The sequence below is a fragment of the Cyprinodon variegatus genome, unplaced genomic scaffold, assembly GCF_000732505.1.
Source record: "Cyprinodon variegatus isolate N-32 unplaced genomic scaffold, C_variegatus-1.0 Scaffold353, whole genome shotgun sequence".
NCBI lineage: Eukaryota > Metazoa > Chordata > Actinopteri > Cyprinodontiformes > Cyprinodontidae > Cyprinodon > Cyprinodon variegatus.
In genome coordinates this window covers 63,338-75,359 of record NW_015150806.1, presented here as the reverse complement: position 1 = coordinate 75,359, position 12,022 = coordinate 63,338, and the positions used below count along the sequence as shown (strand labels likewise).

Genomic DNA, 12,022 nt, shown 5'->3' with positions numbered 1-12,022 from the left:
TTTTTATTTTAGAATGATGATATCAAAAGGTGGCAGTATATCTGATGAATGCTTTAGAAATAGTCTCTTATTCAAATGTTGTGAGTTAAACATCTTAATCTTCAAGAAGGCCTGGTATGATTAACTGGACTTTCTGAAAAACTTCAATACTTTTTCGTTTTGGTTTATTTAAGGTTCTAATTTTAAAAGGTGCAGTTGGTAACTTTTGTGGGGAAACATTTTTTTCTATTTTTATTTTTACTTATTTGTTCAAACTGGGACCTATTCCTGACTGTACAATATGTAACAAAATCTAATTCGTTTGGCTCCTCCTAGTGGCCCTACTGCCATTTACAAAAATACATAATACATTTTCAGACTAAATCCATGATTTTCTCAGAATTCTCTACAGGGGATTAATGAAATAATAAAATAATCCCCTATTATCATTTGGCTTTTAGTAAGTTGAACTAATTTTAATTATTGACTAAAACAAGCTACACCTAAAAAAATTTATTTTATCCAATGTGTGTAAAAAATCTGGGCTCAGAGTTAAAGTTATAGAAAGAAGTCTGTTTTAAAAATGATTAGATGTGACATTTAAATCTACAAAGTCCAAACTGACAGAGTGTAAAAAGCTCTTTTTAGGTATAACATTTATTGAAATAATTGGGAAAAACTGCTCTTTTTAAACAGACTTGAGGTCCTGGTTAAAGGTTTTTATTTGCTTCTTTTATAAAGGATATTTCTATTCTGTTTTACATTTCTTTCTCTCTCTCGGTTCTATTTTCCCCTCTAAAACATTCAGATCAGTAGCTCCATCTGCCTCCTGCGGGGTAAAATCTATGATGCTATGGACAACAGGCCCCTGGCCACCTTCAGCTACAAAGAGGCCTTGAAACTAGATGTCTACTGCTTTGAAGCCTTTGACCTTTTAACATCTCACCACATGTTGACCGCACAAGAAGGTTAGGGTCATCTTTGGGAATAATGTCATTTTCATTATTTTTTATCATTTGAATCACTTATTTCTTTGTGACTTCTGTAATGATTTTCATTTTACATACATTCTTTTCTTCCTGCATTAGAAAAAGACTTCTTGGACTCACTTCCTCTTAGTCAGCAGGGGACTGAGGAAGAGGAGGAGCTGTTACGCTTTCTTTTTGAAAATAAATTAAAGAAGGTAAGAGGCTCTGCAGTTGCTTTTTTGTGAAAAAATGCTTTGTTTTTGCACAGAAAAGCACTTTTTAAAATTTGAGGCAATGTGAATGGATGGTATCATTCTATAGATAAAATAAATAGATATTCTGATGATAAATGGAACAACAGGCAACAAATCCAGTATTTCTATATGATAAGTTGTCATTTTGAAAGATTCAGCAGTTATTCCCTGGTAGATGGGTTTTACTTTTAACAACTACAACAGATAAAATATATGAATGTGCTGCAAGTTTCTAAGAAAATAAGAAATTTAAATATCACCTCTTTATGCATCAAGGCAGACTTGCTGATCGTTAAATGTTTTTTATATAACTTAGAATATTGTATCCAAGTACATATGTTGTTTAGCTTTTTATAGACTAAAATAGCGGGAGTTCTTAGTTTAATTGTACATAAAAAAAAACCCTTACAAAAACCCCAACCCAAAATGCTTTTTTCAAAAAAACAAACCTTTTTGTGTAGCTGTAGTTAAGGCTGCATGTTTGATCATGCTCAAATAACCACAACAAACATGCATCATAAAAAAAAGAAGTTAAAATACCACAACCCCATTATCATAACATGTATTAATCAAATTAACACTGAATTTTATTAAGTTCCAATAACGTTACAAACAGCATCAGCAACATTATCCTGTAGATTTTCAGGTGCAGTGAGTGAAAGATCAAGACACTCAGATCGATCAAACCTCCACAGAAAACCTAAAATGTGTTACTGGTGGATTTACATACCAAGCTCCCATAATCTACGTGTGTGTGTTTATGCATTTTGTTTATTTTGATGTACCTGCTTCTAAATCTGACTCACTGTTTAGGCTGCAAAGTAGAAACCCTAAGAAGTTTGATTTGTCACAGACAGACGAGAGACGGAGATCTGTGGTAGAGAGACATAGAGTAACAATAAAAGAGAGAGTACCACGCTTAATAAATCTGTTATTAATCAGATAAATCAAATATTTCTTAAATGTTTAACAAGGGTTACATTCAGTGGGTAGAGATGCCCATGCCAACACATTCCCCTCATCCCCCGCCACCACCTGTTGCTGGTTTCCCAGTTCCTCTCTGAAAAGGGCCTAAACCTGCACCTTTAAAATGAACTTCATCTATCTGAATCACATTATCCAATGAAAAGTATTAGAGCTGTGTGTTTGCATAGTCAAGAAATCGCGACTACCTCCATTGTTCACAGCAGCAGCAGTGTGGGGATGATGTGTGCATCAGTGTAGCCCAGTGGTTCCCATCCTTGTTCCCCAGGGACCCCTGTCCTGCATGTCTTAGGTGCTTCCGTGTTGAGTCACACCATAGACGAACGGATGATTAACAGGCAGCGCTTGATTGTAGAGGAGGTGCCTTCATTTGAATCAGTTGTGCTCGAACGAAGTCTAAAACATGCAAGGCAGGGTTCACTGAGGACTAGGGTTGGGGACCCCTACTGTAGCGGATGTTTAAAGTAGAGGCTAAAGACTAGCTGCGTACTGCAATGCATAGAAGGATATAACTTCCTCTATAATTCGTCTTAAAATGAAGCGTAAAAAAGTTATTTATTTTTATTATTTATTTTTTAAATTACAGTTTGAATTAAAATGTTAACCAAGGAAATATTTTGTAAACATCTTTAATGTGTGAGGGAAAAAATTTTATTGTGTAATTTTCAAAAAGCCATTACATTTTTCATCTTGCACAACCCACACTTCAGGCATGTTAAGTAAATATTCTGATACTTGTATGACTGATTTGTCATTTTTTAAATGAAAAGTAAGCAATCTTTTGTGGGATAACATTTTCCATTTCTTTACATAGAATGAACATTAAAGAGCGCTCTTTTTTCAAAGTGTTAATATCTTTTTAATATTGTTTTTTTTGTTTGTTGTCGTTGTGTATTACGGTATTTTTGGATGCAACGAAAACCTTTAATTCATTCAATTTGAAATTTTTATGTTGTCCTTTTTTAGTAAGTACTACTTGAGAACCATGATATTGTTCAGTATTTTGATTTAAAATGATGTCATCCAAGATTATTTAGAATAAACATTTACCCAATTTACTTTAGTAACAAGTATTATTATTTATTATTATTATGACATCTCACTTCTCAAACTACAAAGTCATTCAAAGTTTTGCTTCTTATGTTTTTCTTTTTTATCTGGTAACACATTTTCAAAGATTTTTATCAGGGTCTTTTTTCCTGTTTTCGCTCTTGCAAAGATAACTTGTAATTTTCACGTTCAGTATTTGTGTGAACCCTCTTTTGCTCTTAAATTCTGTTTCTCTGCAGTATAACAAGCCCAGTGATCTGGTGGTGCCTGAGATGGTCAATGGTCTCCAAGACAACTTGGATGTAGTTGTGTCTCTTGCTGAGAGGCATTATTATAACTGCGATTTCAAGATGTGCTACAAACTCACATCAACGTAAGTGTCCACTATTATTTATATATATTGAGCAATAAATTCACAACTGCTCTGTAAACTAGCATACAATCTATTTTCTCATTGTGGTTAGTAGCCACTGAACTCCTTTTGTAAGCATTTTGCATAAACCAATAGTCACAAATAGTGGAAAAAACAGCAGGTGCAACACTTTGCAAGTATGCTTTATCTTTTCTTTTCTTTCTTTTTTTCTTTTTACCCACTTCCTATGAAAAACAGGACGTTGAATATATTATCTAGCTTTGACTTGTTTTTGGCTTCTAAAACCAAAATTTTCCATTGGTTTCAAAGAAATCTAATTACATGTTTGTTTTGAACATGTTTGCATTTCAGAGTGATGGTTAAAGACCCTTTTCATGCCAACTGTTTACCGGTTCACATAGGGACGTTGGTTGAGCTTGGAAAAGCAAATGGTGACTGAACTTAGTGTACATTTATTTAAAGAGAAAATTTAGTGGACTTTTTAGACCTGATTTCTTTCTTGTTTCCCTACAGAGTTGTTTTACCTTTCGCACAGACTTGTAGACCTGTACCCCAACAACCCAGTGAGTGTTGTTTTGTTTTGTTTTTTTTAGTTTTTATTTATTTGTTGGAACTACTTTTTACGCATTAAAAACAAATCAACATGTTCTAGGTGTCCTGGTTTGCTGTTGGGTGCTACTATCTCATGGTTGGCAACAAGAATGAACATGCCAGGCGATACCTTAGGTAGATCTTTGCAATCAAGAGAAATAGTTTTCTGCCTAAAGCCTCTTTAGACTGTAACCTGGTGTTTCTTTGTATATTTTCGGTAGCAAAGCCACCACTCTGGATCGCACTTATGGTCCCGCATGGATCGCTTATGGCCACTCGTTTGCAGTGGAGAGTGAACATGATCAAGCCATGGCTGCATATTTCACTGCTGCTCAGCTCATGAAAGGGTAGGTAACAACTGGTGTCCAATCGATGCTGTCACCTTTTCAGTCGGCTCCATCAACCTTCACATGGTAGCGGTTGGAAGAATGATTAGATAAACCTGTTCTGAAGCACTAAGCCCGGATTACCTGATACCAGCAGTGATACCATGTTCAAATCTATTTTTATTGCAGATTTTGATGATCAGTTTGAGCTTCAGCAAGTTCCCAAAAATATGTGAATATACTTTAAGTAAACAGAAACATATATTTTGCTCTATGTGGAAACAGGCAATTGGTATGCTTTATCAGGCCACCAGGGTGTAAAGGTTTTAAACCAGAGAATTCACATAGGATATTTTTTTTTTCTTGTATAGGCTCAAGACAACAGAGGAGCTAAGTAAAGTAAATTTAATTAGAATAACTTGAAAGTTTTTATTATAAGTCAGAGAAAATTTTTAAATATCTCTCACAATTTAAGGACCATGTGCTTATTTACTCTAGAAATTCATTTCACATCAGTAATATAATAATAATTGATGGAGACTAAATAAACTGGATCCTTCCAGTTTGGAATGAAGTTTATTTTCTCCACTGCTGTCCCTGTTTTTCTTGCCAAATGTTGCCTTTTCCTGTGAATAAAATGTTTTTTTAAACAATTGAACTCTATATTTTTATATTGCTTGCTGTTTGTTCTCACAGATGTCACTTGCCTATGCTCTACATTGGACTGGAGTACGGTCTAACTAACAACTCCAAGCTGGCTGAGCGTTTTTTTAGCCAGGCGCTTAGTATCGCCCCAGAAGACCCGTTTGTTATACACGAGGTGGCAGTGGTTGCATTTCAAAATGGAGAGTGAGTATACTGCAGTATTTTTTTAAGTTAATTTTGCTATTGTTATTGTTTTATTGAATTGACCACTGCTGATTAAAAAATTGCCATACTATACTGTGATAATATTGATGATATGTAAGAGTTTTTCATTGACTGTTTGCATGTTTTTTTTTTCTTTGGTTTGTACAGCTGGAAGACGGCAGAAAAGTTATTTCTTGATGCAATGGAGAAAATCAAAGCCATAGGGACCGAGGTGACAGCTGTTTCAGTGTGATGCATGAATAAACATACACTCCTTTAAAGGGTTAACTTATTGACTTTTGTTTTGATTTCAGGTTACTGTGGACAAGTGGGAGCCTTTGTTGAACAATTTAGGTCATGTGTGTCGAAAACTAAAGTAAGTGTTGGCTCTGGTTACGCCATTTGATTTTCTTTTTAGATAACTTTATGTCCTGTTCTCATGAGTAAACAATACCATCACCCTGCCATGACCCTAGCTTTAGGTCTTATTGCTGAAACATATACGTGATGAATGAAAGGAATTTTATTTGGTCCCCAGCCCTTTCCTGGTGCAGTGGTTTGATTGATATGGCCAATTTAGATGGGATAGTGTGAATACTCTAAAAAAGTAGTCAATGCAATCAACTGGTTTTCCTTAGATAGAAAACTTTGTATCAATTTTACTGTATTATCTGGTTGAACTGTAAAGTGCCTTGAGATGACATGTGTTGTGAATTTGGCGCTATATAAATAAACTGAATTGAATTGAATTAAAATGAAACCATGTGTGAACATATTTAAGGGCATGCATTAGAGACACTTTTGGTCAATAGAAGCTGTTTTTTCCCCTTATCTTTCTGACCAATATATGCATGCTTTGGTCAATTCATTAGTACATTTAGCAGCCAATACCTTAAGCTTGCATGAAGTACCTGCATTACCCATGCACTGGTAAATAAAATCCAACCATTGTTTTTATCCATTGTTTGTTTTGTTGATTTTAATCATAATTTGTGTATTCTCTGTTTTTATGTGTCATTTTATTATGTAAATAGATAGAAGAAACATCGATATTGGCTCTGATAATCGGACCAAAAATATTGGCAGCTAATATCTGGGATTAATTGTCAAAATAGTTGATGTCAAAATAGTTGTTATTGGCCCAAAAAAACTGTATCTGTTGATCTGTGGTATAAGTCAAATTTTATCTACCGGTAAATGTTTTTTTCCCCTAGAGTTAAAAAGTGAATAACAATCAGGAAAGAATTACAATTTAAGTCTGTTCTATCTGGAACCTGTTCATTCATTTTTAATGCGCTCTTAACTACCTAGCTTCTAAAGCTGTCGGAAAATTAAAAAAATGTGCATCCTTTAAAAAAAAATATATATATATCTGTTAATTTAGAAAATGTTAATTGTGTTGTTATTTTCACTTTTCAAATCATTTTAAATCCTTGGATAACAGGTTTCTTAATGGTGTTTAATATTCCAGAAAGTACGACCAGGCTCTAGAGTATCATCGCCAAGCGCTGGTGTTGATCCCACAGCATGCCTCTACGTATTCTGCTATAGGATATGTGCACAGCCTCATGGGAGACTTTGAAAGCGCAATAGACTACTTTCATACAGTAAGTTTAAAAGTCTTGATCCCTCTTCTTTCTTAAGTCTGTGTAAATTTTCATCATGATATATTAATGATATAATGAGAAAATATGTTTACCTTTAGGCGTGCTAGAATAGGGAAAGTATTTACAGTATTTACAGTCGGATTTCACTTTAAAAAAAAAAAAAACACTGTACGCAGCCTTACAAATTATTGACTTATGATTGATTGTTGATTTATGGTTTATCTGAGTAAAATTAGGTTTGTATGATTAAAAAGAGTAATTTAATTAATTGTAGTATTACCACTGTCCAGAAGAGTGCTCCAGTGCTTATCTTAAATTGGAGCCTTACAGGCAGTTGCAAGAGAAGAAGTGATGGCTGAGACTGCTAGATAAAAAAACAAAACAAACATGAATCAACCCAGAAGGCAGTGTGGGATTATTTTACACTAATGGCAACAAGGACGTAGAATCCACTTCATGTGGTTGTTTGTATACATATAAAGTGCTGCATGGCAGAGCACCATGAGCCAACCAAAAATGACCGATGTGCTAAAAGGGCGAGGGTGGATGAAAAGAAAGCTAAAATTCACAACACAAAGCCTTCGTAACCTTAAAGAAAAGACATGTTGGCAATAAGAATTGGTTATTAGTTAATACATGTAATGGAGCCAAGTTTTAACATCCCTTTAAGTACAACATCAACCACCCCTTTGGAAGCAGGATAACAAAACTGTGGCTCCCACCACTGATTCATGGTCTGTTGTGTCAAAGTTGCTGTTTACTTCATTGACACATAGTGGCAAATAGTGTGGCGCCACATCAGTCATATACCCTGTCTTTAGTTAGTAGTTTTACATTTCTTTTCCTGGTGGATTAAAAGTGTTTTCCATGTTCGATTCTACTCCTTTTTTTGTATTTAGTTACCCAATAGGTTTTGGAATGTGTCTACGATTAATAATGTGTGAGAAAAGATTTATTCGGTCAGTATTGAATACATCTGGAACATTAAATTACAATATATATATATATATATATATATATATATATATATATTTGTTTGTTTATTCTCAATATTGTGGGAAAAAAAATACTTTGTTGGGGAAGGACCATATTTATGTAAGTAAAAACTAAGGTTTTAAGGAAAAGGGCCACTGACCTTTTAATTGCTGTCGATCAATAAGTTCAGGGCGCCTTTTAATGAACTGATTAATTGATAACTAATTGTAAGCATAAAGAACAATACATTATAGAACAATCAAAATTTGTTTTATTGATGGTTGATCACAGTTTAGATATAAAAATTTTCTGTGTTTTTATTTATTTTGATTGGATTTTTTAAAATCTTATGCCACAGTAATTTCATTTTTTGTTCCTTTTTTATGACAGGCTCTTGGGTTGAAAAGGGACGACACATTCTCAGTGACCATGCTTGGCCATTGCATTGAAATGTACATCGGGGACACAGATGCGTATATAGGTTTGTTATTTAAAAACAACAAATGTAATTTGTTGATTTCTTTTTTTTTCTTTCTGCTACTTCATTTAATCTGAAAGATTGAGACACAATTTCCCTTCACTGTTTAAAGTTGCATTTAAGTTTTCTTTTTTGACAACTGAAATGTCAACAAACTTTATTTTTGCCATTAAAAATTGAAGAGACAAAAAGCTTTGTAAACATGCAAAATGATGTTTTATGCTTTTTAAATAGGCACCGACATCGATGACAAGGTTCGAAGCAGTTTGAACACTCCAGCACTGATGAAGATGTTGAGCAAACCAGAATCAAATGAGCTTCAAGCTACGCCAAGGTCTGAGGAGACGAACTTGTCGACATTGGAAACGCCAGCATCCAATCAAGAAAAGATGATGCTGGAGACGCCATTACGGCTCTCGTTAACTCTGGAGTGTGATATGTATGAGAGCGACATGATGCTGGACACTTTATCAGACACCAGCACGTGATTTCATCCTGTCAGGTGGTGGATCTGTTGTAGCAACTGGTTGTCATAGGTACACGTATCCAATCCTGAGGACAACAGTCAGCCAACAACTTAAACAGCTGTCCTCCACAATGTGGATTCCCCATGCTGTGTGTTATTTTGTATAAGAATGCTCTTGTGAACATTTTTAACATAAGTGACTGAATTTGTGTACAGCACATGGTCAAGACCGTAATTTCACAAGAATGCACTTTAAAGGAGGGGAACTGAAAACATGCCTTTTTTTTCCCCAAAGGGTTGAATATGTTTTACCTTAGGTTAAAAACAATGGAAATGTGGCCATCTGACAAAAGCAAACACAGCCCTACACCTCACATCAGACGAACATGTAAGTTACTTGTAAATGCCTGATGCAGGATCCTCCCTGCTAATTAACCTGTGGATTTTCACTCTGAAGAAAGAGCCAGCTGAGTATAATCAGATTTAGTGAATTTTGTTATGGCTACAATAAACCATGCATTTATCTTAAAAGGTTGGTATGTCTTGTTTTTGTATGTGTGACGGAGTGATTCATGGTGCGTATCTGCTTTGTAGAATTCTTTATTGGAAGTGCCTGTGCTGGGCGGGGCGGGGGATAAAGTAGGGCTGAAGTGGTTACCCGTTAGTTAAAGGAGTTTTCCAATTCTTGTCCAGTCCAATGACTGTATATATGGTTTGTGATTCGCGGCCTAAAGTCTGGGGATAAAGTGCATGAAATTTGATTATTTCTGTTTTAAAATTTGATTATTTCTGTTTTAAAATTTGCTTTTTTAGGCTGATGTTGAAAAAAAACATCTGAGTTAAGTTGGATTTTTCAAAAAATCAAAGGTGGACAAGAAGTAAAAACGTGCAAGGTTTACTTTGTGTAATGTAAATAAAGTATAGTAAAGTATAATACTTGGAAATTAAATTGAACCTTTGAAAGGTTACCTTTTACTTGAATTCATAGTTATGATCCATAGAGCAGGTTTAATGTTTAGCAGATTAACATGCTTTTGATGTAGGAGAAGGCTTATGTTCAGCTGTGCATTGGAAAACAGAAGGAGGGGCTCACCCAGGGAGCATTTACGCACCAACCGCAACTGGTGATACCTTCCCTGAATCCTGTATACAGACCATATGTGTTATCTGCCTAAGAGCAGGACTGCGTCCATTGGAGGTTATCCCTGTTAATTAGAGGAGATATGGGCTGTACTCCTTCTCAATCGACAGGCACTTACACTAATGATCGAATCTGTCAAGATCCAGATACCTGCTCTACTCTTGTGCCCAACTTGAATAGCTCGGTGTCAGCGCCAGAGGGACCCAGGCTGCCTGTGGAAACCAGCAGTGGAAACCATGCATTTATCCATGGTAAGTTGCTTAGGTTACAATGGTAAACTATATGGGGTAGATAAGTTGATCTTTTGCTTCTGGAAAATACAACTATCAAGTGGTAGTGTTGATATATGCTATGATTGTGCTTCTTTTCAGTGCCATGCCGAGATTACAAAAGACTGATGGTGAAAAAGGCTGCAGAAACTGACGCCTGCAGCTCTGTGACAAGTGAGCCGCACAAAACCACCAGTCTGCAGCCAGCTGAGACAGACTGACCTCAGAACCCTGTCTGTTTCAAATTAAACTCCCCTTTTCGATCATTTACTTCAGCAATTTATCTACAAAACAGAAAAAAATAAAGAACTATACTTAAGAAGTAAAAATATAACCAAATAAAAGGGGATCTGTTTAAAAAAAAAAAAAAGTATTTCGCCTCTCGCGATATTTGGCTCCTACAGTCTCGCGAGGACTCGGTAACAACACCAAACGAATTTGAGGGAGATGGGAAGAAATGAGGTCTGATAAGGACCAAATGACCGCGGGTAAAGATAAAGGAGTCGTCGAGATTCATTTGAAAGACTTTCAAGGAGAACAGGAAAACGCCCCCGCCAGTGCTAAGCTGAAAGAAGAGAAAAGGGAGGTTTTCACGAAGGTACGTAGTCGAGCTGTTGTTCACGAGCGGAATGCAGACATGGAGACTCGGCGGGAGGAAGGGATGTTTCAGCACCAAGGACAGCAACAGGATGGACAGCGCGGCCAGATTACAGGGATTTTAGGAGCGAATCCAAAAAAAACACATTGATTTTAATCGTTGTTTGCTATTTAATTGTAACCAAAATATAAATTAATTTGCTTATTTTTTCCTATGAAGCTAAACTGAACAGGTGAAGGTTGAAAGAATCCTGTAAACATTGACTGCAAAAGGTTACATCTCCTGTTACTTGATAACATTATTAGTTTTAGCTGCATTTCTACTCCTCCACATCATTTAGTACTAAACGATATATTAATAGTATCCTGTTTTGTCATTCGTTGTCTTTTGTTTGTTTGTTTGTTTGGTTGATTGATTAACTTTATTGATCTCACACTGGAAAAATTTACTCATTACATCAGTCAAAAAGAGAGGAAGGTGCCAAAGGAAAAAGGTGCATCGGATATATATAGTATATACAGTTTTTCCACATACTTATACAGGGCTGTTGCACAGGGTATTTACATGGGTTTTCATATAGATAGGTATTTATGTATTCCGTTATTGCACTGGGTGTCAAATTCGAAGAATCAGGTTTTTGCAAAAGGTATAAAATAGTAATTGCACATTATACATTGTACTAGGTATTGCTGTTGACATGATTTAAACTTACCTTGTTGTTTTTGTATTAGTAGATTTTTTGAGAATCTAACCCTTATGAAATAAAATCCATCAATGTGCTGTTAAGCACATTCCATGCCTTTAAGTGATTAAGACTGGAAGCAGAACTGATATGTTGGTGTGTGTCCTGAAAAATTCCTCAAAACTATATGAAAAATGTTTAAATGGACTTTAGCATCACTGATGCATGGTCTGGGTAAACATGCAACCTCTATGCAGAATGACCTTACACTGCAAGGCAGTAGTGCCAACAACTGTACTACCATGCAGCCTTGAGGAAAAGCCATAAAAAATAACAAAAAATAAAGTTTTTAAGGAGTACAATCTCACCTGGAAAGTTTAGAGACGGGAAACCTTTAGAGAGAAAAAAAAATACTATATATATATATATATA

At 35.4% G+C, this 12,022-nt stretch overlaps 2 protein-coding genes across 4 annotated transcripts in view; both read left to right on the top strand.

The window, feature by feature from the left end:
• The window catches only part of cdc16 (cell division cycle 16), a 12,245-nt gene extending 2,801 nt beyond the window's left edge, over positions 1 to 9,444 (top strand). Inside the window, exons 6-18 of the mRNA XM_015385971.1 lie at positions 788 to 947; positions 1,068 to 1,162; positions 3,475 to 3,608; positions 3,960 to 4,039; positions 4,122 to 4,171; positions 4,261 to 4,334; positions 4,421 to 4,546; positions 5,222 to 5,374; positions 5,543 to 5,606; positions 5,689 to 5,750; positions 6,846 to 6,981; positions 8,347 to 8,437; positions 8,669 to 9,444. Of these exons, the coding sequence (XP_015241457.1) occupies positions 788 to 947; positions 1,068 to 1,162; positions 3,475 to 3,608; positions 3,960 to 4,039; positions 4,122 to 4,171; positions 4,261 to 4,334; positions 4,421 to 4,546; positions 5,222 to 5,374; positions 5,543 to 5,606; positions 5,689 to 5,750; positions 6,846 to 6,981; positions 8,347 to 8,437; positions 8,669 to 8,922 (1,479 nt within the window). The 3' untranslated portion in view covers positions 8,923 to 9,444. The remainder of the gene's footprint in view (positions 1 to 787; positions 948 to 1,067; positions 1,163 to 3,474; positions 3,609 to 3,959; positions 4,040 to 4,121; positions 4,172 to 4,260; positions 4,335 to 4,420; positions 4,547 to 5,221; positions 5,375 to 5,542; positions 5,607 to 5,688; positions 5,751 to 6,845; positions 6,982 to 8,346; positions 8,438 to 8,668) is intronic.
• Positions 9,445 to 10,725: 1,281 nt separating this feature from the next.
• The window catches only part of upf3a (UPF3 regulator of nonsense transcripts homolog A (yeast)), an 11,863-nt gene continuing 10,566 nt past the window's right edge, over positions 10,726 to 12,022 (top strand). For all 3 annotated transcript variants that reach the window (XM_015385968.1, XM_015385967.1, XM_015385969.1), the window contains exon 1: positions 10,726 to 10,908. In XM_015385968.1, the coding sequence (XP_015241454.1) occupies positions 10,768 to 10,908 (141 nt within the window). In that variant the 5' untranslated portion in view covers positions 10,726 to 10,767. The remainder of the gene's footprint in view (positions 10,909 to 12,022) is intronic.